Consider the following 26,904-nt stretch of genomic DNA (forward strand, 5'->3'; position numbering starts at 1 on the left):
CCACTCCCACAATTAGCACCACTGACCGGATCAGATGGTTTATTTCACACTCCAGAAGTCAACAGTGACGGCTAAAATCACAAATTTTGCTTTATCACCAATCACCCTCTCCCCCAAAATCAGTCATAGCGCATTCCATGCTGTTTAATTACAGGTACTATTACAGGTACTATGGAATGTAATCTCTAGAACATTAATTTATATTGAAGACACGAATTCCTCTTCAGACACACCAGTTATTAACAAAGCCTGTAAACATCTAGCCAGCTGCTGGTAGTCAATTTTCAAAATTACCTAACCCTGACAGCATGTTTGTATCTGTAGCCATGTGTTTTTGAGCTTTGCTAAGGGCCTCAGAATTCAGAACCTTAAAAAAAAAAAAAAAAAAAAAACTACCTCCCTGCTAATAGTGTCAACTGCTGATCTTTGCGTGGGTTGGGTTAGTGGGCTGGAGCCAGGGAGGGACAAACAGGCCCAGGGTGCTGCCCAAATGGAATACTAAATTATTTTTGCCAAGTTTAAAAAAAAAAAGTCTAAACTGAAGATGTCCTTTTCTCTAAACACATCTCATCTTTTCTGGGTCATCCAAAAACAAAAACTGGGTAGGTGAGACTGCGCCAGGATGTCCCAGGGTCTTTGCTTGAATTAACATCACCAAATTATATTAAATTTTCGTGGTTTTTCCTCTTCAAGAGATTTTGGCTTTTTTGGTAAGGACAGTCTCATGTGAAAAATCTCACAAGGAACCTGTCTGGAGAAACCCAAATCTTAGGGCTAATGAATGACTGCTCACGGAACTTGGCTCTAAAACACCAGTGGCATTGCCACCAACCACAAAAATATACATAAGGGCGGGGTCACAAGCAGCAAAGAAGACATCCAAGCTGACTGAATACTATCTTGTTGCCTGTCTTCAAAATAAGACAACTTACCACCATTCCATATAAATCAAGTCACATGTTTAAAAAAGAGGCAGGACAAAACATGTATCCATTATGATTTATTCTCTACAATAATTCGTTAAAGAGTTCAATGATTTGCACTCAGAAGTTATATAGCCAAGAGGCAACCAAGTGTAATACAAAGAATTGGTCTGAAGTCTTTGCACTGAAGGCCATATAGTCTCTTGCTTCAGGGAAATAAGAACGAAATGAACAGAAAGAACACAGCTCCCTAGGCTCCAGAATCTCAATAGAAAATAACATCAACAGTTAGTGAAATTGTAGATGTCAACACATCATGGAAAACAGATCTTGTGCAAAATATTAACACCCAGGACTTTTGTATAGATGATTTTTATTATAAACAACAAAATATATGTAATGTCTCAACTACAAACCTTTCATGTTGAAAGGGTCTCTAACATGAGTTGTTTTATTATGAAGCGAAAAAGTTTTAAGAATCTCACAGTGGAAATAATCCAACACCGACAAACTCTAGTGATCAAAGACATTCTCTTTTAATGGAAAACAAGGACAATTCATAATTACAGAGAGAATGTCCTAGCTGTGGGTATTATGAGACAAGCCAACTTTCCAGACCAAAAGGCACTCACAGCTAGGGATGAAACGAACTCCGAACCAAGCCAGAGAAGTTGGGCTGGTCCTTGAAAACAGTGGTTACCTACTGTCCAGCTTGAGCAGCCCAAGGACAAAGGAAACAGCAGAAAACATTCCCTTTTCTTTAAACCTACCATGCACACTGCAGGTACTGGCCACCCTCATCACTGCTTTGGTCAAGCATGCAGAAGGCAGTTCAGTTCCAGTTCGGAGCTGTCTTCTCCCTATGCAAAGCTGCCACATGGATGATCCAGACTTGGTATTTTTCCTGAGAGCCACCTGCTACACACTTTCATGAGGCGACCACAACTGTACACTTCTAGACCGCTTCCTGACTGGGCCCCGTTCAGGACGGACACTGACCATGTCCATTCCTCACGGGGCCAAAAGGTTTCCCTTGGTCGACTCCTGAGTCCCCTTGACAAAGCAAGAGGAGCCCAAGCATTTCCATTGCTGGACTTGTGTGGGAGCATGAGGGAATGTGCAGGGAGTAAGGCTTCTTCACTCCAAAACCGCTCAGCCCACTTCAGTGTGGTGCTGGGCCTAACCAGCCCGATTCTTGTGCACTGATTTTTTTTTTTTTTCCCCATTTCTCGGGTTTTAAAATTTTCTATTCATTTTCTTAAATGGCAGGTTTCCTCCCCCCCCAATAAAATAAAATAAAATAAAATAACATACATTGGAGAAGACAAATAGGGCAACATTTCTACAAGAAAAAAAATCGGCTTGAGGAGCATGGCACTGTAAATGCTTGCATGACCAGTCTCACTGAGCGTGCTCAGGGGTGAAGGTTTAGCACCAATTTTTTTGCTTTTTTTAATCTTTAGAAATTAAACACAACTTTTAACATAGAACACTTGAACAGTAATGAGTGTAGCCCTATGTATCAATACTGTTGTACAAATTGGAGGTGGGTGGCTTAGTCCAGAGCTGACCACCCTGACATCAATCCATGGCACCTAAGAGTAACCGTTGCCACATGTTTTTAACAAGACATTTATTCTCAGCAGCAGGAAATCACGAAATGACCCCTCCATCTTCATTTACATTGCCAAGGGAAACGTAGCAGGCTGCAGGAACCCAGCACAGCAGTGAAGGGCCGCAGCCTAGGCACCGTCACCCACGTTTCCCTCGCACATCCCAGGTCCTCTCGAGCAGCACAGGACGGTGTGGAGCACACCCACTCACCCTTACCCATCCCTTCCCACAAACTTGCCAGCGATGCCTAGAACAGCACAGGTGTCCTTTCTCAGATTGTGCCCCCGCTCCCCTTCCCCATTCCTGGAAGAAGAAAACGCAAAAGATCTTTTGAATATTTGCCCATTTCGGAAAGCCACACCATCACCACATAAACTGCAAAAAATAAATTAAATAAAAACATGATGTTCACTGGGTTGACACCCAATCCACTTCAAGAGTTCTCTAAGCATGCTGTTGAAAACCAGTGTCACATCCTTAGGATCCTTCTTCCAATTGGCCACTCTTCCTGTGAATCATTTTAGCAGTGCCTTTGTAACAATATTTTCAAAGCATCTTCCAAGTCCCCTAGTTCTATGAACTTTGCCACCAAATAAGTGAAGAATAGGCAAGGAGAGAGGAAAACATTGCTGACAGCGACTTGGAAATCAGCAACAACGGGAAAGGGAAATATGTCAGATGAAAGTTTGAAAGACCTAGAATAAAATGAGCTATTTGGACATTTGCCCTGGTGGGGTGAAGATTTCCAGCATGTTGGGCAAGATCAAGATCCACCTTGTGTACTTACACCACTGTTTTCTGAAGTCCTGTAAAGGACAGAAGCATCAACAGTCTTCCCACTTCTACAGGCAAACTAGAAAAAGGAACTCCCCTGCTTACAGGCCCCTCAGATGTCTGCCTGAAAAGAAAACCAGCTCAGAGACCCTGGATTCTCTCCTACGATGTGTCCTCCTAAAGCCCAGCTCCATCGCTTGTTTGCACATGTGTGCTTCTGAGAACCTAGGTCCAGCTATAGGCACTGCTACCAGCAGAGGAGTGAGGTAGCCGGGCGGTGCAGAAGGGGTCTCTCCTTTCACACCTGCGTGCAGTCATGACGTCGGGACCTCCCATGCACACCTCCATTCCATTCCTCAGCAGGCTACACCACGGAGCTCTGTTCAGTAATCAGGAGACTCAATGCAGGAAGAGTGCCAAAAAATCCAACTGAGAGTGGGATGAGGATGAAAATCTTCACGGCCTACTGAGCAATGAGATCTGCAACGCCACCCAAAGGGCTTCCGATCTTGATGTGGGTCTCTGTCCAGGAGCCTCGAAGGACTCGTGGTGCCCACGTCCAACCCTAACGTGGCGTCCGCTTATGAAGCATGGAGGTTGTAATCAACTCTTGGTACGCAATAAACTGGAAGTTTAAAAAAAGGAATTTAAAACAACCTAAAAATGTTTGTTGGTCTCCGTTGCCCAGACTGCCAGGGGAATACACCTACTTCATCTGGGGAGGCTGCAGGGGTGTGTGTGGGCTCAACCTTCAGGGATCATCCATTTCAGCTTCCAGCATGTGACCAACACCCATGTGGCAAATACCAGACAAGGGTCTTCTGAACCCACACAGTAATTCCCACCAGTCATGGAGGAGCCCCAATCCAACAGAACCCCATATTGAGGAAAGGCTGAGATAAGGCTTGGGCCCCTCAAGTTCTGTTTCATTCAAGGTAACCCTACCCTCCCTCAGTCAGCGGGAGGCAGACTTGGCAACGGAAGCTAGCATCATAAAATGGTGCAGTAATAGAAGTAACTGGACCAGGAAGAGGAGGCATCTGCTCCAATGATGTCATAGCCACTGGCGGCCACAGGGGGGTGGGACTGGTCATGCAGCCGCGTGTCAGGAGTAATGATTGTAGAGGGGCGGGGCATGAAGAGTGCCATTCTGGAAACAGTGCTGTCGGGAAGCAATATACTCCGCGTAACTGATTGTCACCTTCTCACTTCGGTACCTGTACGAGGAAACAGGAAAGGGTATTAGGAACCCCAAACGCTTCATTCTGTAAAGTCACTCAGCAGAGAAAAACCAAAAGCTTATTCCACATTTTGAAAGAATAAAATGGAAGACCAAGAGCAATCTTACTTACAGAAAATGAAAGACGGCACAAGAAAACAATGCTGTTATTACAAATGAACAAGATGAACAAGCACAATCACGATTCCCCGAGAATGTGTTTCAGCACATCCCACCGTGAAACACTACGCGTGCTTATCATCAGGCTGCTCGTAAGCAATCCGCTACTGGGGTCTGGATGAAGAATTTCAAGGTCAAATGACACGGGTGGCAGATTGGAAGATGGCTGCACCAAAACCCAGTGCAAACTGCGTGTCTACTTTCAGAGTAAATGTGATACATTTGACAGAAATGCAACCTCAATTTGCATAAGAGCAACCAACAAGTTATTATAACTAAAAGGGACACAGATACCTAATTCGGGGTCAGAGTCTGCCGAAGCAGGCTAAGGATCCTCGGGGTTCTATAGGATAGGATAGGGCTCACTCCCCAGATGGATATGCCATATCACAGGGTCGTCCGAACAGAATTCATAGCACTTTGGCTGTGCTCTGGAAAGAGCCATGAGTCAGGATGCGAAGCATGGGGTGTTACAAACCTATGGAGCCTACTACAGACCACAGGAGCTGGGTGTGACAATCCTTACCCAGAGCCATCTCTTTCCCACTGTAATCACTCCTCCACTGCAAGGTGATTATTCCTGAATTTTGACAGGGAAATGGCTGTTCAAATAAATTATAATAATAATAATGCTTTGTATTTGAAGAGTCTTTTGCTTTTTAAAAATTTTTGGAATCCAAAGCATTTAAAAAACACTGGGTCATCTTCCAAACAGACCTGTGATAGTATATGATTATTCAGCATTTCACAGATGAGGGGCCCCAAAGAGGCCCACAGAAGCCCATAGAAGCTAAACCTCTCAGCGTTTCTGATTTCAACAGGGATGAGAAGAGAACTAACATCTCCTGAACACCTACAATGCTGACTGGCCCCAGGCTAGAAATTTTCCATACATTACCTTGGCACAGCCTCAAACAACTCTAAGGTATTATCATTCACATCTTACAGACAGGGAACAGGCTCAGAGAGGCAGAATAACTGGCTCAGGTCACACAGCTAGTAAATGTTGAGCTGGGATTCCGACTCCAAGTCCACCTGCATTCTACTACACTAGGCAGCCTCCTCCTAGAAGTATTCCCCCCAAATGAGAGGCATTTCCTTTTAACTTCTTGTAAAAAGCATTTTCTGACTCTCCTGCATCTCCTGCCACCTGACTGCATGTGTGGTCAGAAAGCGGCACCTCAACTGACTCTGGACTTCCAGAGAGAGCCTTGTCTCCTAACCTCAGTCTCCCCCTCAGCCTCCCCACCACGTGGGTCTGGCAAAGCCAACCACAGCCTGCTCCAACTGTGCCCCCAGCTAAGCTGTGGAGACGCACAGGATGCTGGGAGAGTCTCTGCTTTTGCTGCCGCTGCTTCCTCAAAACTTGACCTTCACCCACACTTCTTTGATTTAGGGACATTCAGAGAGAACACTTCTTCCCCATCCCATCAAAGTTATCCTCCATTCAACCCCAACTAAATTGAAATGATAAGGAAAACAAGACAATGGCTTACCTGGTGAGTTTGATCGTTTTTCTGAATTCACTGGTAATTGGAGCTTTAAAGCCACCTTTCCTGAGCAAGGAGTCTATTGTCTGGATCTGATCCCAGTCTGAGGAGGAGAGAGGCCACACTGAGGTCAATGCACATCTAAGAGTAAGGCATGCTCTTATGTGGCCCGTGCAAGAAGAGAAATGGGACTCAAGAAGCAGCCGAGTCTGCTAGGGCAGAGGAAGCCCTGGGCACTGACCCCCACGTACCTGACGCCCAGTCTGTCTGACAGTCCCGTGGAGACTCTGAGACATGAGATGATAGCCCGACACATGCCATAATGGCTGTCCCCAGGCTCCCTGCTCCTGCATCCTTCCTGTCAGATGTTACCCCAGTATAATTATCTAGGAACAAACATGGTTCCAACTTAGACCAGCCTACTGGCCTAGTGCTGGTACCCAAGGCTGCTCTGTGGGAAGAGAGGAATGTAAATTCTGCAACTTCTATTTCTTTGTGTGATCTTCCTTCAATTTGATGATTTTTAGGAGTCCTGTTTTGTATGGTAAAAAATTGACAGCGAGAAAGAAGCTAGCTGGGTGTGGTGGCTCACACCTGTAATCCCAGCACTTTGGGAGACTGAGGCAGGAGGATCACTTGAGCCCAGGAGTTCGAGGCCAGCCTAAGCAATATGGTTAAACATCATCCCTACTAAGAATGCAAAAATTAAGTGAGCGTGTAGGATGCGCCTGAGGTCCCAGCTACTCAGGAGGCTTAGGTGGGAGAATCATCTGAGCCCAGGAGGTCAAGACTGCAGTGAGCCAGGATCACACCATGGCACTCCAGCCTGGGTGATAGATAGGAGGAGACCCTGTCTTAAGGAAGAGATAAAAAGAGAAAGACAGGAAGAGGGCGAGGAAGAAAGGAAGGAAAGAGCTGTTCCCTCAGGAAGGGCAGGAAAGTTGCTCATACATATACTGTTGTGTTATTCTCGCACATTCTTTTCTTTTGAGACAGGGTCTCCCTGCTGTCACCCAGGCTGAAGTGCAGTGGCGTGACATTGGCTCACTGCAACCTCCATCTCCCAGGCTCACGTGATCCTCCCACCTCAGTCACCCAAGTGGCTGGGACTGTCAGGTGTGCACCACCACACCCGGCTGAACTTGTATTTTTTGTAGAGACGAGGTTTCACCACAGTGCCCAGACTAGTCTTGAACTCCAGGGCTCTAGCAATCCACCTACCTTGGCCTCCCAAAGTGCTGGGATCACAGATGTGAGCAACTGCGCCCAGCCTCTTTCTTAACAGATAAAACCAACTTCATCAAATTGAAAAACCAAAGAAAATCCCCTAAATTACTATGCTACATGCTCCAAAGTTTTTATTTTTCCAACCAACTTTCAAATGGCAAAAGTAATTTGATTATTTACCTATTATTTACACCTCCTCATTACAAAACATGGTATGCCTCCTTGTACAGAGTGTTAGGTTTATAACCTAAAAGAGGTGGCTAAAAGGTTTGCTTTTATGCCACATATACACTGCTTTTGAAAAAGTTAAAGCACAAGCGAAAAAAAACCAACCAGGCAATTGCTTCCCACGTTTGCTCATGATATATACTTCATTGGGTATTTTTTCTCTATTCTAGGTTCATATCCAACAAATACTGTGTTTCACATATTATTTTCAAAAACAGACTAATTCCAAGAAAGTAGGAAAACTGCACTATGTATCAGAGAATGCACACACAACATGTAAAGGTACCCTTCTAGATATCCTTTTAAAGAGAAAATCTGCTCGATCCACCCTACCTTTAACGTCCCCATCAGAAGAACTTCAAGGTTACTGAGTTCTTTTCTTTTTTTTTTTTTGGAGACGGAGTCTCGCTGTGTCACCAGGCTGGAGGGTAGTGGCGCGATCTCGGCTCACTACAACCTCTGCCTCCTGGGTTCAAGCGATTCTCCTGCCTCACCCTCCCGAGTAGCTGGGTCTACAGGCATGCACCACCATGCCCAGCTAATTTTTGTATTTTTAGTAGAGACGGGGTTTCACCATGTTGGCCAGAAAGGTCTCAATCTCTTGACCTTGTGATCCACCCACCTTGGCCTCCTAAAATGCTGGGATTATAGAAGTAACCCACCACGCCTGGCTGACTACTGAGTTCTTTAAAAAAGAGTAGGGACTATGTTTACACCCTTTGCCATGTATAACACTGTTTAATGATTTGCCATCCAAAGTTCAATACCTACTGAACTCTACAATATGGTCAGGATGATTCGTAGTATTTTGCTACAATTGCCACTGTAGTTCAAGGGGCCAAGAAATAAAACTATTTATTGAAAAGAAGTGTTTGAAATAGCAGGCGAGTAAGTGACTTATTTACCCTTTTACTTTTCCCAGCTCCTAGACCTTTTTGGAAATTTGCCCTTGGTTCTACAGGAATTTGACAGGTATTGAGAGGCAGAAAGGCCCTCATTCTTAGTTTCAGTTGGGCTGAAAGATGACACATTTCACTTTCTTGCCCTTTAATTGGCACCACTTTGAATGATACTTGTCATTAAAATCCCATTCATCCAACTCACCTTGTTCCTTAGCAACCTCAGGTAAATATGTGGCTGTACGTTTGACACCTTTTTCATTAATGAATTCAATTCGAATCCCATGCACCCCTACCTATAGAAAAAAGTACAACCAAGTAAATGGCATTTACTTACTCTAATGGAACTTCAGTCCCCACATATAAATCCACATTATTTCCTGACCAGCTTAACACAGGCCTAGAAAAGGGAGAGTTTCTTGCATTTCATAACTAATTCTATCTCAGGAGGTATAGAGGCCAAAGAAAGTTCTGCTTTTAGGGAAGGGTCGAGAGTATGTGTAGCCACCTCTGAGAATATGAAGGTAGGAGAAATGAATTCTTTAAGTAACTCATCCAGGAATTGTGAATATGTTACCTTGACCCTATCCCATTAAATAAGCATGCCACTAGGTTTTTATCTGGGGCCATGATCCTTCACATCTGATTCCTAATAAAAACTTTTACTCAGCCAGGCGCAGTGCCTCACGCCTGTAATCCCAACAATTTGGAAGGCCAAGACCGGTGGATTACCAGAGGTCAGGAGTTTGAGACCAGCCTGGCCAACATGGTGAAACTCCATCTCTAGTAAAATAATACAAACGGCTGGGCATGGTGGCTCACGCCTGTAATCCCATCACTTTGGGAGGCCAAGGCAGGTGGATCACGAAGTCAAGAGATTGAGACCATCCTGGCTAACACGGTGAAACCCTGTCTCTACTAAAACTACAAAAATTAGCTGGGTGTGGTGGCACACGCCTGTAATCCCAGCTACTCAGGAGGTTGAGGGAGGAGAATCGCTTGAATCCAGGAGATGGAGGTTGCAGTGAGCCGAGATTGCGCCACAGCACTCCAGCCTGGCGACAGAGTGAGACTCTGTCTCAAAAAAAGAAAAAAAATTAGCTGGGCATGGTGGTGGGCACCTGTAATCCCAGCTACTTGGGAGGCTGAGGCAGGAGAATCCCTTGAACTCGGGAGGCAGAGGTTGCAGTGAGCCGAGATCATGCCACTGTACTCCAGCCTGGGCAACAGGAATGAAACTCTGTCTCAAAAAAAAAAACAAGCAAACAAAAACTTTTACTCCAAGGCTTGCCAAGAGGGATCTGGAATATTTTCTTTTACTCCTTTATTTCTTATTAGGCATGGAGAAGGATGTAAACCAAGCAGACTAGGGAGAATCAGGAGAAGCAAGCCTTTACACTGACATTTCTGCCTACTCTTGGTACAGGAGCACCTATTCTGTCACCTATGTTGCCCACAATTGGTTCCAAACTGAGCCTTCACATTCTTATGCCCTCTCTCTCAATGAAGGAGATACATTGCCATGTACTAACCCGAACCCAAATGCAACGAGAGATGCAGAGTTCCAAATGCGGCTGTTCTCACCTCCCAGTCCAGGTAATCACTGGCATCCTCAAAGTTAGTAAGGAGGGAGACAGAGCAGAAAAGTTTAGGCAGCTCCTCTCGGGTCAGGGGGGGAAATCGGCTGTCCTTAAGTGCACTGGAGGGGGACAGAAAACACAGGTAAGGCTGCTCTGGAGTCAGGAGCCAACATCAGGTGCCACAGAGCCCACATATTTATGAATTTTGAGCTATTCAGAGAGTATCTATTGTTCATCAACACTAACATGTTAAAAACAACTCGATGCTATTAACTGTCTGTACTTGAACTGATAAGTGACTCACCAGATTAAGCCCCTTACGTGTCCTGATTACCAAAAAGAGAAAACTCAACATACATCACTTAGAAGAAATAAAGTCAGGCAGCTATTTCTGATTCTAGCCAATTTATCTACAGTTCTTAATGTCTGGTGTCATTACCTGGTTAACGTGTATTCCCTGAGTCCTGAATGAAGATTCATGGCTGAGAAGGTCCCAATGCAGCCACGAAGCCGCTTGTCCCGCCCTGTCTTCCACGTCACAAAGAGCGGACTAAAAAAAGCAAAACACAAAACATTCTCCAGCCCCAAATTAATCATGGATAAGAACAAAACCTTTTGGCTTTGTCCCTATTCATTTCTGTTATTGCCAAAAATCCCTCTTTTCGGACTTGCCAGCTACCCGAAGGACTCTCTGACTTTCTGAAAATGGCACAGCCCCTGGCTGGAAACAGGAAACCTACAAGGCAGCATGAAGAAAGGCTCCGTGTAATGGTTCCCATGTTCCATGCTGACAACTTTAATTCACTTTGCTGCCAAATAGACATGCTACTTTCCTCTTTCTCTACCCAAGACTCAACTTTTTCTTCCAATTCTCCAGTTTCCTCTTCCCTAAGTCTATGTATGCAGGTCGCCATGCTCCCCAGCTCTGTCTTTCATGATGACACACCTCACCTGCACAGCCCCCTGCTCATCTGCAATCCCATGTTGCTTCCATGATTATGTCCACCCCTGACAACTACAAATATCTCAGAAACTACAAATATCTCTGAAAATAAATTTTCAGAAAAAAAAAAAGTTTCCTCAAAAAAACCTTTTTTAATTTTTTTTTGAGATGGAGTCTCGCTCTGTCGCCCAGGCTGGAGTGCAGTGGCGGGATCTCAGCTCACTGCAAGCTCCGCCTCCTGGGTTTACGCCATTCTCCTGCCTCAGCCTCCCGAGTAGCTGGGACTACAGGCGCCCACCACCTCGCCCAGCTAGTTTTTTGTATTTTTTTAGTAGAGACGGGGTTTCACCGGGTTAGCCAGGATGGTCTCCATCTCCTGACCTCATGATCCGCCCGTCTCGGCCTCCCCCTTTTTTAATTTTTAAAAAAAGATTTTAAAAAGGCTGGGTGCAGTGGCTCACGCCTGTAATCCCAGCACTTTGGGAGGCCGAAGTGGGCGGATCACTTGAGGTCAGGAGTTCTAGACCAGCCTGGTCAACATGGTAAAATCCCGCCTCTACTAAAAATATAAAAATTGGCCGGGCGTGATGGCAGGCGCCTGTAATCTCAGCTACTTAGGAGGCTGAGGTGGGAGAATCGCTTGATTCTGAAAGGCAGAGGCTGCAGTGAGCCAAGATTGTGCCACTGCACTCCAGCCTCGACAAGAGCCAGACTCTGTCTCAAAAAGGAAAAAAAAAAAAAAAGATTTAAAAAAATAGAGATGGGGGGGTCTCACTATGTTGCCCATGCTAGGCTTGAACTCCTGGGCTCAAACGATCCTCCCACCTCAGCCTCCCAAAGTGCTGAGATTACAGATTACAGGCATGAGCCACCATGCCCAGCCAAGAAACTTTTTTATTAGCAGTTGCCATTTTCTGTTTCTAGGCCAACGTCACACTTCATTAGGCTATATCAGATTGATAGTGACAGATTTTTTAGCAAGAGGTTTCAAGGCCTGTTCCCTCTTCCTGAAATCTCTCCACACTAACGCCCTTACCTCTTAGATTCTTGAGTTAATAATTTCTAGAGGCAACTTAAGTTTTCAAAGTTATCTGCTTTGATCACTGTCACAAAGGGCCCCCACCGCAGCTCTCCCATCTAGCCATCTTTTCCTTCCAATAAAGCACCTGCACAGCACCAGCCAATGCTGCAGCCCCAAAGCCTCCTGAAAAATCCTTCAAGACAAGGCCTCCATTGCCTGCAGGATGGAAATGCAAAGCCCTGAATACGACAGCCTAAACCTTCCCTAAACACCCACATCACCACCTGTTCTTCCAAACTGCGCCTCTCTCTCACACGGGGCACCCTGGATCTCACTCAGGCTTGGGATCTCCACCTGCTCAGTCAGGTGTTTTCTAACCACGTTACCCCAGGGCGACAGTTCCCAAAAAACCAAGCACACTTCCCTCCACATTTCCTCTCCTCTGACGCACTCACAGAGAACAACTTCCCCTTAGCTCTGTGCGTGTGTGACCCGCCAACCTGACAGGTCTCCCAAGGGAAAAGGCTCCTTTTCTTCACACCCTCTCCATGCCCCAGCCAAGGTTTTGCAGTCTCTGTATGCAACCAACAACTGAGGAATGAATAGTCTCATATCAGCGAATACTCCAAACGCATGGCCCCAAAACAAAAATAAAAAAACAGCAATGCTCTTCAAAGCCAGCTCAGAGCAGCTTCCAATTCTGAGGAAGAAGAATATGCTAGCATGGATTTTTTCAGTTTACTTTATACATATTGCTTATTTAAGTCACTGAGACCAGTAGAGGTCTTGGGACAAGCAACAAAGAATTTTGAACTAAAAATACTGAAGCAGATTCTGATTTTCTTGATGGGATGTCAGTGGCCCTACAGCTTTACCAAGGGATTTCTCCTGAACAAAGTGAGGGGACCCCTGTCAACCAACTCACAGATCCCAATGAATGAGAGCTCCTAGTCTCCAGCCTGGCCCTCAGGCTTCCAACTCACCTGGACCTCAACACTACAAGGGTCCTCAATGGTATGGTGTGACTTCCCCCCTTGCGAGGTTAAATGACCTACCCACTGCCATGTGAACGAACAGAAGAGCCAAGAATGAACTCACTTGATTTCCAGAACATTACTTTAACAAGCCTACAGCCTCCTCCAAATGGGAACTGCTCCCTTCCATTACTGAATCCACTGAATGTTTTAAATATTGTCTGGACGTTTCTTATCATTCTCTTCCCATTACCCTTTCCTCAAATGATAATAAAGATTTCCAAGCAGCAGACCTCTCGAGAGAATCACCCCAGAAAGATGTTGCCATGCCTTCCTCAGTGGCCCCAGCACCTGATTTACTCACTAGGGGTCATTGGTGAATCTAGGAAGTCGTGGCTGTGGGAAGCCATAGAGGTGACAGTAGAGTACGTCGAAGCAGTAGCAGCACATCTCCGCGGTCACCACCAGATTCTTAGTGGTGTTGGCAGTTCCATTAGGCCGGGGAAGAGGGCTCAGCGCTCCCGATGCGGGATTCATTCGTGTGATGGGAGAGTTTCCAGGTCCCAGAGTTAAGTCTGACACATTCTCCCGTCCACTGCTGCTGTCCACATGCTGGTGGTTTTGAAGAGGTCCTGAACTAGAGCCGGGGACAGTTGTGGACTGATTCCCGTGACTGTGCGTTCCACTTCCAGATAATTTGGGCTTCTTGACCCCACAACAGCCTGCTGCCAACTTGGGCTCGAGTGGGGGAACACAACGTCTTTTTCCCATCCTGATTCAGTGCTCGAGGTCTGGAATGCTGCAGAACCCTAACCAAAATGAGGAAGTTAAGCATTAATTGGAATGGTTAGTTAAAAGGAGAGAAAAAATATCAAAGAGAGAGAGTCTGCATGGACCAGCTAAGAGCTGTCAAATTCCTTCTCCCACTGCAACCTCCAGGTCACGTGATCAAAAAGGGTCACAGACCAGGAGAAGAAACCCCTAACCTTTTCCTAAAAGAGAACTAATTTTTATTTTCCACACAATTTCCATATGACTACTGCGGATGGAGGCAGGCACCAAGCAGCTCCCTGTTCCCCAAGAGTCCCCAGGGCAGAAGACAGGGTGGGGCAGCAGCCAGCGTGAAGCTGGCTGAGGACATTTCCAGACCGCCTGGAGGACTGCGCACGACCTGTCAGACTCATCGTCATGATGTCTCTACCTTTTTTAGAGACTCCAAATGGAACCATCCTATTTTTAAAGAACTCCAGAGGAACTTCCATGATTTTCCTTGTTAACCACATCCTTGTGCATTTTCCTCATCACTAACTACCATCTATCTTCGTACTTTCAGCCCCAAACCACAGCGAGGATGAAAAGCAATTGGCTGTCACTCTGAAGAGGGCACATCTTCTAACACAAGGCTCCCAGCTTTCTGTCTTTGCAGCTCTCCTCCTCCAGCCCCTCATTCTCTTTGGTTCCCCTCTGAACTGACTCCAATTTCTATACATCTCCCTATCCTTTCAAGACCCCATTCAAAAAACCTGCAACCTAGCAGAAACCTTTATTCACATGAATGACCCAAGCTTCACAGACCTTTTGTGAGGTGGCAGTTTCTGCCCTGTCAGAGCCAGGCAGACAGATACAAAGCCACCCAGCTTAACAAAATGTGGTGTCACATGGGCTGGGGAGCCACAGCCTCCTCCTAGCTGATGATGCGAATGGAAAGAAGGGATTTTTTTTAATTGTTTTTTTTCTTTAAAAGCCCGCGGTAAAAATGTATAGCCATAACACGACTAAGGTCCTCTCTGTTGTCCGAAAAGTGTCACTCCTCAACACAATTAGGAAAATAGAGCCTAGTTATTTCAATGTTGACAATAGTGAAGTTTCTAAGTACAGAAAACTAAGCTTTCTCTCAAGTCATTGTATGTTATTGTTTTAGCCAGAGAGAGAGAGAAAGAAGGGGAAGTGGGGGTAGGGAGAGAGAGAGAGAAAAGAGAGATTTGCATTGTCCTACCTAAATTTTCCCCTGTGATTTGGACATGTAGCGTATAATTATCTTTTTAGGCGTTGATCTACAAAGAGTATTTCAGTTGTAAACTCTTTAACCTTTTAAATTTCAAATCAACTATTTACACACCATTTGCAATGCCATTATTTCCAAACAACTTGTCACTTTACGTTGAATGATATAAACATTTTATAAAGATTATTTATGTTCTTCATATATGCTGATTCATAACAAAATATACATCTAGGACATTTCTGATTGAGATCAAAGCTCTCTGTGGTCCAAGAATTGTACACTTAAATGTCTTGCTTGAAATAGGGGCTTTCTCTCTCTCTCTCTCTCTTTCTTTCGAGAGACAGGTCTCACTCTGTCACCCAGGCTGGAGTGCAGTGGCACAATCATAGCTCACTGCAGCTTCCAACTCCTGGACTCAAGTGATCCTCCCGCCACAGCCTCCCAAAGTGCTGGGACTGCAGGTACGCACCACTATGCCCAGTTTTTTTTTTTTTTGAGATATAGGGGTCTCACTATGTTGCCCAGGTTCCTCAAATTCCTGGCCACAAGGGAGGGATCCCCCACCCCCACCCCAACCCCACCCACTGGCTGGACACGGTGGCTCATGTCTGTAATCCCAGCATGTTGGGAGGCCGAGGCAGGAGGATCCCTCAAGCCCAGGAGTTTGAGACCAGTATAGGCAACACAGGGAGACCCAGTCTCCACAAAAAATAAAAAAAATTAGCTGAGCATGGAGGCACATGTCTGTGGTCCCAGCCACTCGGGAGGCTGCTAAGGTGTGAGGACTGCCTGAGCCCAGGAGGTTGAGGCTGCAGTGAGCTAAGACCATGATATTGCACTCCAGCCTGGGCAACAGAGCAAAGCCCTGTCACAAAAAAAAAAAAAAAATAGGGTTGGTGGGGGCGGTGCAGTGTGCGGTGGGGATCCTCTCACTGCAGCCTCCCCAGGAGCTGTCAGTCAGGTGTGAGCCACACCTGGCTTCTTTTTGAGAAAGTCTTATTTACTCGATATAATAAAACCTCCAATGACTACACTGTTTCTGAGCATGGATGTCACCGTCTTATTTGGACTGTTGAGAGAGGAAGCAGAGTGTCTTGGTTTTTTAAAATGCTGCCTCCAAAGCCAGGTGGCCTGGGCTCAAATCCTGGTTCCTCCACGAATAACCTCTTTCTGCCTCAGTTTCCTCAAAACAGGAATAATAATAGTATTTGCTTCCTAGGGTTGTTAGGTGAATTAAGTAAGTTTAATATATGTAAAGAGGCTCACGCCTATAATCCCAGTACTTTGGGAGGTCAAGGTGGGCAGATCACCTGAGGTCGGGAGCTCGAGACCAGCCTGACCAACATGGAGAAACCTCATCTGTACTAAAAACACAGAATTAGCTGGGCATGGTGGTGCATGCCTATAATCCCAGCTACTCGGGAGGCTGAGGCAGGAGAATCACTTCAACTCTGGAGGCAGAGGTTGCAGTGAGCCGAGATCATGCCATTGCACTCCAGCCTGGGCAATAAGAGCAAAACTCTGTCTCAAAAGAAAAACATATATATATATATAATATATATATACATATATATATGTATAAATGTATATATATGTAAAGGGCTTAAAACAATAACTGCCATGTGGTAAGCATCTATACTTTCAGCTGCTCTTATCATCTGGGTTCTTGTTCCACTGTTCTCTAGGAGGGCAACTCCTGGGTGACCAGTACTTGGCTGTGCACTCTGGCAGAACTTGCACTGAGTACACACTCTTCAAACAGGGTTTCACTGAATCCTCTAAAGCACTCAACAAGGCAGATGATGCTACCATCATTTTACGTTTTACATTGTCCACACTGCCACTAAGTGGCATGCTAGATTTTTTGTTTTGTTTTGTTTTGAGATGAAGTCTCACTCTGGCCCCCAGGCTGGAGTGCAGTGGCACAGTCTTGGCTCACTGCAACCTCTGCCTCCCATGTTCAAGCGATTCTCCTTACTTGGCCTCCTGAGTGGCTGGGACTACCAGCACGTGCCATCACATCTGGCTAATTTTTGTATTTTTAATAGAGACGGGGTTTCACCATGTTGGCCAGGCTGGTCTCGAACTCCTGAATTCAGGTGATCTGCCCACCTCAGCCTCCCAAAATGTTGGGATTACAGGCATGAGCCACTGCACCTGGGCCAGAGCTAGGATTTAGATTGCAATCTATGTATCAGGCTCTATGGCCTGGAACTACAAGAAAGAATGAGTCCTGCCAATAATATCCACTGGATTCAGTCTCTTTCTTTAGGGCAGGATTAAAAAAAAAAAAAAATTAAATTCTGGACTGGCCGTGGGGGCTCACACCTATAATCTCAACACTTTGGGAGGTCGACTGAGGTGGGAGGATGGCTTGAGCCCAGGGGTTGGAGACCAGCCTGGACAACAAAGTGAGACATCTGTCTCTACATAAAATAAATTAGCTGGGCATGGTGGCATGCACCTATGGTCCCAGCTACACAAGAGGCTGAGGCAAAAGCATCACTTGAGCCCAGGAGACCCTGTCTCAAAATAAATAAATAAAAATTTAAATTCTAGGGTATGTTAAGAACTAATCTAACAGCTTATAGAATCTTGCCAACAAAAATGGAGCTGGGAAAAAACTATGAAAAACCAAGCCCAAAGTCAACATCTCAGCCATCCCGTGGAAAATTATCCCCTCACCCCAGGGTCATTTGAATCCGCGATGGGTGTCACTGGTCTGAGTTCTCACTTGACTCTACTTTGTGTGTAACTGTGGGCAGCAAGGTAGAGACACAGGTTGGATGAAGCAGCAGGACCGTATTCCCACAGAGCTGGTGTTTTAACAGGGCCCTGAGGCTCTGCACCTCTAGAGCCTCAGAATTCAAAAAATCAAAGGGAAAGGATAAAATGCAAAAGCTAAAAAAGCCTTTCATCATTCTCATTACACCAAACCACACCTGAAGGAAAAGCTACATGTCATGAGATGGAGGAAACAACTCACACATTCTCTTCTAGGTGGTATCAGCCACCTGACTGGTGAAACATCCCATAACAGAGCAACAGAAGGGATTTTCCAACCACACCAATGCAGATGAACTCAAGTCTAGAAGACTCTGCTGCACACCACATATAATCACTGACCGCAGTGGCAGCTGACGTCTAGTGTTTACAGTTGCCCCACATCTTCCAGCTGTGACTTGCAATGAACAGAACCAACCACAATCTTTGGCCCTTTAGACCCAAGCATTTCTCTGGAGGCCACTAAGTAACCAATTCAACTGACAGTCTCAGTTGAGTCTTAGTGACCAAGAGCAGAGTTAAGATATTTTCCGCATCAAAAATATATTAGAAGGCATTTCTTATAAAGCTTATTCCATAAATTCAAATCTATGAGAAATTTCAAACATGAACAAAGTGGAGAAAACAGTATACTCCACAAATAGTATAATGAGCCCAACATTTAAAAATATCCAACCTATGGCCTATCTTACTTCATCTATACCTCTGTGCATCACCTACTCTCTCCACCTCCCATCCTTCTACACAATATTTAAGGCGGGTTTTTGAGGGGGCCAATACTCTACTTATCTACCAACAAAAAGCAAATATTAACTTAATATAGTTTGCATATTTGTCGTCACCCAAGTCTCATGCTGAATTGTAATCGCCAATGTCAGCTGTGGGGCCTGGTGGGAGCTGACTGGATCACGGGTGGATTTCCACGAATGGTTTAGGACCAACCCTTGGTGCTGTACTCCTGATAGTGATGACAGTGAGTGCCTTCTCTCAAGATCTGGTCATTTAAAAGTGTGTGGCACCTCCCCGCAACTCTCTCTTGCTCCTGTATTTGTTATTTATGTGCCCGCTCCTACTTTGCCTTCCGCCATGAGTAAAGCTCCAAGGCCCCCCCAGAAGCAGATGCTGCTATGCTCTCTGTATAGCCTGCAGAACCCTAAGCCAATTAAACCTCTTTTTAAAAATAAGTTACCAGTCTCAGGTATTTATAGCAATGTAAAAATGGCCTAATATATAACAACTATAGTCAAAGAATGTAAAGTAAACCAAGCTGCTGGTAATAAACAAAGGCTTCTTAAACATCAACCACTATCAATGAATTTCATCAAAATGTTCTCTTTAGGTTCGAGATTCTCTAGTCCTATTCCAACAATGTAGGTGTCTCATCACAACTAAGTAGTTCCTGACTCGGCTCTCAGCACTGCCCTGCAGTGATCAAGAGACACCTGGTCCTCCAGCAGCCCGGCTTTCTGAGTACAGGGTAAGGCACTTCAAACTCATAGCATTCTAATAGATCAGACCATCTGTCTGGTCAGCTCAAAACAAATGCTCCACTTAATGCCATGCTCTACCTCTTCTAAATCTGTGCCCGCCAAACTTCCCTGCCAAACTTTATAAAAGCTACCAAGGATGGTACTGTGAGCGTAGTACAAATTACCGTGAAGCTGGTTCATCTGAAATAAGAGAAGCCAGGCACAGGAGCTCACGCCTGTAATCCCTACACTTAGGGAGGCAGAGGCGGGTGGATAGCTTGAGCCCCGGAGTTCGAGACCTGCCTGGGCAACATAATAAGACCCCATTCTCCACAAAAACGGAAGGAAAAAGACAAAAAAAGTTTGAAATCAGGTGTAAAAATCCTTGCTTTCTAAAAGTATATATAACCAAGACCCTTTCAGGACTCCAGCTGGTTACCCGTACAAAGCTCAGCTCAAGGGCCATGATGAGAGTCCACCGTAGTGATCCCCTTTTCTTCCTGTTCATCCATTAGGACCACCAATAAGAACCAGCTAGTTAAAACTAGGTTTCCACTAGATGGAAACAACACTCATGCTTCAACAAAAAGCTGGCAGAAATCACAGGAACCACGGTTTTATCACCTCTTAAGACCTCCTAACCTTGCAGGTGTCAAACAAAGTGTGTCCTCAGTGCTTCAAGTCACCAGCCTTTCCCAGTGATGCTGCGGTGTCCTCATCTGACCTATGCTTGCAGGACGTTCTCTCCTCTCCACCTGAGGCACACACTCAAGGGACCCTGAACTTCATTAGGGCCCGCAACAAGGGCCCCTCTGTGACTCTTCCGCCCTCTCTGTGGGGACACTGGGCACTGCCCTGCTACTTGAAGCAGCTTACAACTGAAAACCCAGCACTGAACTCAGCATCACCCTGAGCCTGAGAGGCCGCCGGGCATGTTTCATCTTTCACGGCACCTAACATGGTGCCCTACATACAGTACACACACACACACACACACTGCTGATTGTCACCAACAATCTTACCTACACATCTAGTAATTTAAGTTTGCCTGCTGACAGTGGAGTATCGCAGAACCTGGGGACGACTGAATGATAAGGGCCTATTCTTATCAACAATCTCCATTCTATTCAGCCTAAACCAAGGGATAGTTTAATAATTATTCACAGCAAAATGGACAGCCACTGTGGATAATTCATTTTAAAAATTAGGTCAGCTATCACCTAAATTCACTTCTTGGTCCAATGTATGCTGGCAGCTGTTGTCCTTAACAGTAGCTGTCAGTTCTGGAACTGGTTTTGGGTGCCATTTCTAGGTGGTTCAAGGCTTTCTTTTGATAGATCAGACAATCTAAACTGTGGTTGGGAAGAATTATTTGTTCCTTTTTGAATGACGGAGCACTTTCAGAACTACCCACCGGAGAGTTTATTTGCCTGGGTGGCCATTTGTGGTTTCAGGGATTAATACAGACTATTTCTCACACACTGCTAGTATTTACAAACCAGGTATTGAGACTGCTATTGACATGAAGATGTGATGATGTCCTCACTCATGTGTCTGGCTGGGCAAAAGGACCTTCCTCTCTCACTGCAGGTCCCTTCCAAGGCTACTAAGTCCACTGAAAACAATAATTCACATTTTCCCAGAGCAGCTCCCCTCTTCGGGGGACAGAGCCTAGATTCTGAGGTTACAATCTCAGCTCAGATCCCAAGTCTGACTTGCCACGTACCAGCTACGCAACTCAGGCAAGTTTTCACATCTCTGTGGACTTGGGCTCCTGCTACCACAGAGGTTTATTTGTGAGCTGTGAAAGACACGAAAACCACCTGGCAGTTCTGTGGCACATAACTACTATCTAGTAAGTGTCTGCTGTTACCAATACTACCCTACCCCACTGATAAAAGTGGTGTTGGTTATAAAAAGAACACAGCTCTGAGTGCTTATGATTTCTAGAGAAATAACACCCCCATAATGCAATTCCATTAAGAATGGCCTTGTAATCTAAAAGATCATATTATTAACGTGGGATTATTACTCTCATGACCTTGATGGTTTCCTTCTTTGAAGAGCAATGGCTTCTAATTAATCAATCCACTGTTTCTTTTCATTCTGAGATGCCAGAAAACACAGAGAAAAATACTTGGCTGCCTTGAGAGCTGTACAGTTTTATTCCACTAGAGTCCTCATTTAAGCTTACAGACATACACTAAAAAAGAGACTAAACTTGCTAAATACGCTATTATTGCAGACATCTTGATAGATATTGAATACCAATTAAAAAAACTGTTGTCAAAGTAGTTAGGTTTACACAACCATCAGATTAAAGTATCTAGAAAAGCCTAAAGGTGGGCGGAAAAAAATCTAGATTCACCTTTTGAAGACATGCCTCAAAACAGCTTATTCGAGGGCACGACCTCATGAAGATTTGCGAGGTGGGAAAAAGGCCAAGAAAAAGGGGGTCTCTGCATTTTCCTCTGTTATCATTTAGCATTCAGATGTTTGCTCAAATCAAGCTTTCCACAGAAGGGAACAAGCTGTTGTTTCCTTTGTGACACAGAGTTGAGTCGAAATTCAATTTAATAATTATATTATGGGTACTGAAATGGCACCTGAGCTATAATTCTGTCCTACTTATGGAACTATTCCAGGAAACAGTCAGAAAAACCCACATACATTCTGGTAACCATACCAAATAATCATTTATTTTTGAAACCCCCAGCATACACACACCCAAAACATTTGGTGTGTGAAAATTTTCCCCCACAGATCACAGACCTACCTATATAATTGTTCCTTTTTGTTTTGGAGACAGGGTCTCCCTCTGTGGTCCAGGCTGGAGTGCAGTGGTGCAATCACGGCTCACTGTAGCCTTGAACTTCTGTGCTCTAGAGATCCTCCTGCCTCAGCCTCCCAAATAGCTGGGACCACTGCCATGTACCACCACACTCGGCTAATTTTTAAAAATTTTTCCTTTTGTAGAGACGGGGTCTCGTTATGTGGACCAAGCTGGTTTTGAACTTCTGGCTTCAAGCAATCCTCCTGCGTTGGCTTCCCAGTTTTGGGATTTACAGGCATGAGCGACTGTACCCGGACTTTAAAAAAAAAAAAAAAAAGAGATGAAGTCTTGCTATGTTGCCCAGGCTAAAGTGGCTATTTATAGGGCTCAAGCGATCCTCCTGCCTCAGCTTCTCAAGTTGCTGGGACTCCAGATGCCTGCCACCATGCCTGGCAACAATAGTTTTTAAGCTTTATAGATTTTTAAAAACATAAAGAACTCTTTTTTTTTTTTTTTAAGACAGAGTCTCGCTCTGTCGTCGCCAGGCTGGAGTACAGTGGCATGACCTTGGCTCACTGCAACTTCCACCTTCCAGGTTCAAGTGATTCTCCTGCCTCAGCCTCCGGAGTAGCTGGGGACTACAGGCATGCACCACCACGCCCAGCTAATTTTTGTATTTTCAGTAGAGACGGGGTTTCACCATGTTGGCCAGGATGGTCTTGATCTCTTGACCTCGTTATCCACCCAACTCGGCTTCCCAAAGTGCTGGGATTACAGGCGTGAGCCACCGCGCCTGGCCAGAACTATACATTTTCATTTCAACTTAGCTTAAAGAAAAACATGTACATAGGAGTCAAAACTTTTTTCGCCTCCCCTCTGTTTTCTATGTGACCTGTAGCAAGGTGCCAGATTTTTCTGGGCCTCAGTTTTCATTTGTAAAATAAAAAAATTTGTCCCCTACATCTGTCAGAGGGGCTGGGGGGCTTCACCGAGAAGTGAAGCCCTCTGAAAACTCTCTCCTAAGTGTTAGCATGCTATCATTAATCAACTGAAGAGGACACAGCAGTCATAATTTTTCCCCAGAACTTTGTGTCAAGTTTACAGTGAAAAACTTTATTTTCAAATCTGTGATGGGATTTTCAGGGAAATATCATCACTATTGCGAATTTAGGACAAAATGTTCCAAAAGTCTTTGAGGACTGAAACTATAGAAAAGAGAACCAATAACTGACTTTGATCAGGAACTGCATTAACCTCTGAGTTAATTACCCTAAAAGTTAAGACAACCTTTTTGGTCATATTGAGAAACGAATTTGGGAAGGGTGGGGAGCCAGACCTTACACACTACAAATATAAAGGAAAGATCATGCCACGCCACCACCTAGCTCACTCTAACAGGAGTATGGAAAACAAACTTGCATTTTTAAATTATTTTAAAAGGGAATAAGTGGAAAAACTTCATCAACATTAGGACCCCCTCACGGAAGTAGAAAAATACGAATGATCAAAATACACCTACATCCCAAAATCCTAGCACACGCCTAAACCAAACACTACAACGATGCTCTATTCTAAATATGTCCAAGATAATACTCACTGAAAGCAGAAAGTTTGTATTGCCAGAGGAACAGCTACAACAGAGGAGGGGAGCTATTTTGTCTCTGGAACGAATTTTCTTCCTTCGGATTCCATTCCTTCTTCCTGTACCTAAGACGAAAACGGCAGGTGCAGTGAACAAACACCTAGGTAGGGCAGAAGTAAGACATATACCGTTTCTGAAAAACCACAACTCCACAGAGCAATTTCGGGGTAGGGGGTGGGGGGCGGGCACAGCAAATAGCTAGAGAACAGGCTCTCCTTATTTCAAAACCTTTCAAACTCTAAATCTGAGGCAGCAGTGCAGTCCCATGCCCTGAATCATCTCATTCTTAGCGTCATCAACAAGAAGGGAGGATGGTGAGAATCAAAGGTTTGATTTATTGAACTCGAGCATTAAAACTTCCCCACCACCGATGCAGAGCAAAAGTTGCTCTCAAGCCAGGAGAGACCATTTAAAGGCTCTCTGCCGGTTTCAGAACACAGATAAATTTCCCAATCCTCTGCAAAGACAGCACTGAAGAATTACTGGACAGCACGCCAGAGGCAGGGACCTGAGGGCAGGCCATCTTGCTATGCCGGGAGGAGAGGGTCACTGTTGTTGCTGCTAAGAGTCATTCATCCTTACTCTCAGTCTCGAAGAAACCTCTTCCTGATCTCTTCACCAACTCTCCCCACTAGTAAAGAATGCAGCTACTCCCAAAGATGTAAGTAAACAGGAGACTGTTTACATCTCCTGTGGGTGGGAGAGGCAGGCCCCACCCACTCTATCCTAGGAGAGGGCAGTGAAAGAGGATAAGGCCCAGAGGGATAAGGGTGAGGGAGCGTGGCAAGGAGAGGAGTTCAGATCAGGACAGGGAATGGAGGAGGGCAAGGAGTGAAGGGCACAACCCACAGCCTGGGAAAGAGAGAGGCACGAAACCCAGCGTGTCAGGTGGACGGATCACGGAACAGGGGTCCAGCGGAGGTTAAGGAAGGAGGGCCCAAGGGTAGGGGTGGGAAAAAGAGAAGAGGAGGAGGAGGAAGCGCGCGTGTGAAGAGTGTTAAGAAAACGACAGGCCAGAGCAGGGAGGGGAAAAGCAGGCCTAGGGAGAGGGTGAAAGGTGAAAAACGAGGGTATGAGGAAAGAGGGTCCGGGGCGCTGGGGAGTTGGGGAGACGATGGAGCGACGGGTAGAGCAGCTTGGGCCGAGCCGCGGGGGTGGAATCCAGACGCCGGGCGGGGGAGGGGGCGGCGGGACGGTGGGTGGGGGCCACCAGGCGGCGCCGGAGACCACCAAACTTTACAACGAGCGAGCCTGCTTCCTGGAGGGAGTGCAGACAAGGACCAGGAGCGGGAGCCGACCCTCGCGGCCCGGGGCACGGCGCCGCCCGCCCCTCCCCGGCAGTGCCTCCCGACCCCCTGCCTTCCGCTGGGATATGGCCTGAGGCCCCCCCGCCGCCCGGGACCCCTCCCCCACGCTGCCCCGGGACCTTCGCCCCAGGACCGCGGGGTCTCCTCCCGGCTCCGCCGCCCGACCCGGCGAGAACAGGCCCGGCGGGCAAGGCGGCGGCGGCCCGAGGGAGGCCTGGCCCGGCAGCGGGGAGGAGGAGGGCGCGGCGCAGCCCGAGTTTCCCACCTTTTCTCCTGGCCCAGACGCGGCTGGGGCGGACGGGACCTCTCGTGCTCTGCCTCCTCCTGCTGCTTCATGGAGCCATGCGCCTGGGTGGGGGCTCCCGAGAGAAGCTGGCCCGCGGGCGGGCCGGACGCGCGGCGCGGACGGGGCGGGGCGAAGAAGGCCGGCTGGCGGAGGAGGAAGCGGCGGGGCGGCGGCGGCGGCCGGGAAGAACTAGAGGTATTCCCCGGGCGGCTGGAGGACTGAGTCGAGCCGGGACCCGAGTCCTCCGGTATCCCAGCAGCCACCGGAGGCAGTGAGGTAATGGAGGAAGAATGTAGGGAGTCCTCCAGTGGACCACACTCCCTCTAGCGAGCCGCGGAAACCATAGAGATCTGGGCTCAGCCGGAGGGCCGGCCCACTGCTGTCACGTGGCCTCCATCCGTGCGCTTTATTGGCTGATGGTGGCTCTACGGGTTGAATTTTGGACGCTGCCTGCCATTCGTGGGGCCGAGTTTCAGGCAGTTGGAGTAAAGAGAGACATCGGGGGAAAACCGCGAGAAGGCCAGCGTCCCTGGCCGGGCGCAGAGCTAGCCGACTAGGGCGCCCGGCTGTCAAGCTGGCCGGCGCAGTGCACGCTGGGCCGCCCCGGAGCGGTCGCAGAGCCCGCCGGGAGTCGTAGTCCGGGACGGAAGCGCGGCATTGTCCGCGACGCAGCTCGGGATCCGGGTCGGGTTGTCGGCTGGGTTGCTGCCGGGCCCCATCGCGCGTTGGCCACCCAGCATTGAGCTGCCCGCGGCTGTTCTCCCTAAGCACCCTCGCTCACGTTGCCTCGCCTCGCCTGACCGGTCGCAGCCTTCGAGACCAGCTTTAAATCGAGCCGACGACTGCCCGGCCCCGCCCGCGGGGAGGTGCGTGGGGTTCGGTGCCAGCCGCTCTCCCCTGGCCGGGCCAGCCTCTTGATGTACCGGGGACGGGCGCGCCCACCCGATTCGAGGGGCGGCAGGGCCCCATCTGTGTCTTTCGCTCCCGATCCCCCAGCTAGAGTTGGCTTCAGCGGAATGCCTACTGTGCAGGATTATTCAACAAGCCGATTGATCACATTCTTCAGCTCTAGCAGGGCAAAGGCGTCACTCAAAAAGAACATTACAAATTTTTTTTGAAAGAAACCTCGGGGTAAATTTAATTTCAAATGCTGATTTTTGATAACATTTGATCTTATGACAGCATTTATTTTTAATTACAGATAGGGTTACACTAAAAGTCATTCCTGACCTGCTTCCTTACCCTTGTGGCTCCAAAATAAACTGTTAGGCCCTGAAGCAAAGGCGAACCCTGTTCTAGAGCAATGTTTTTCTTGTATTAAAAAACGGCCTCATGCTCACATATAGGCTGTTTTGTGTTTTGCTTTTCTGTTGATGCACAAAGGAATCCTTAGTATGTCTGTCCTCAAAGACCAAAGACAAGTATCTAGTAAAAAATGCAAATCATATCTAAAGTGAAGCTTTCCAGCAAAAACCTTCTGCTCTAGAATGCATAATTATGCCAGCATAAGATCTACTACTGCAGACTTTTAGCATAATTACCTATAGGCAGCAAAACCCTAGTCAA

General features: G+C 46.5%; 2 protein-coding genes across 6 annotated transcripts; one reads left to right on the plus strand and one right to left on the minus strand.

Moving 5' to 3' along the window:
• Nucleotides 1–987: 987 nt before the first annotated feature.
• AMMECR1L (AMMECR1 like) lies at nucleotides 988–25,464 on the minus strand. 5 transcript variants are annotated; one of them, XM_033231892.1, is made up of 9 exons: nucleotides 25,318–25,455; nucleotides 23,701–23,810; nucleotides 13,437–13,881; nucleotides 10,574–10,684; nucleotides 10,139–10,253; nucleotides 8,760–8,850; nucleotides 6,452–6,586; nucleotides 6,207–6,303; nucleotides 988–4,528 (listed from the first exon to the last, which is right to left on the minus strand). In XM_033231892.1, the coding sequence occupies exons 3-9, from the start codon at nucleotides 13,841–13,843 to the stop codon at nucleotides 4,417–4,419; spliced, it is 1,068 nt and encodes a 355-aa protein (XP_033087783.1). In that variant the 5' UTR covers nucleotides 13,844–13,881; nucleotides 23,701–23,810; nucleotides 25,318–25,455; the 3' UTR covers nucleotides 988–4,416. The 5 variants fall into 5 exon arrangements, with proteins under 5 accessions (XP_033087783.1, XP_033087787.1, XP_033087785.1 ...); XM_033231896.1 differs by lacking the exon at nucleotides 6,452–6,586 and having other exon boundaries at nucleotides 25,318–25,464; XM_033231894.1 differs by lacking the exon at nucleotides 23,701–23,810 and having other exon boundaries at nucleotides 25,318–25,449.
• LOC117094248 (WW domain-binding protein 11-like) lies at nucleotides 21,745–26,677 on the plus strand. The gene is made up of 2 exons (XM_033229429.1): nucleotides 21,745–21,759; nucleotides 24,876–26,677. Exons 1-2 carry the CDS (start codon nucleotides 21,745–21,747, stop codon nucleotides 25,611–25,613), a joined length of 753 nt encoding a protein of 250 aa, XP_033085320.1. The 3' UTR covers nucleotides 25,614–26,677.
• The last annotated feature ends 227 nt before the right edge of the window (nucleotides 26,678–26,904 follow it).

Source organism: Trachypithecus francoisi, unplaced genomic scaffold (genome assembly GCF_009764315.1).
Source record: "Trachypithecus francoisi isolate TF-2019V2 unplaced genomic scaffold, Tfra_2.0 Lachesis_group13, whole genome shotgun sequence".
NCBI classification, from domain to species: domain Eukaryota; kingdom Metazoa; phylum Chordata; class Mammalia; order Primates; family Cercopithecidae; genus Trachypithecus; species Trachypithecus francoisi.

Bases quoted from the DNA above. Each gene is read 5' to 3' on its own strand.
- AMMECR1L (XM_033231892.1), bottom strand. From the start codon at position 13,843: ATGGGAAAAAGACGTTGTGTTCCCCCACTCGAGCCCAAGTTGGCAGCA. The intron at 6,587-8,759 runs GTGAGTTGGATG...GTTTGTTCCTAG, and splicing joins TGAGGTTGCTAAGGAACAAG to ATAATTATACTGGGGTAACA. The intron at 4,529-6,206 runs GTAAGCCATTGT...TTCCTCGTACAG, and splicing joins AAAACGATCAAACTCACCAG to GTACCGAAGTGAGAAGGTGA.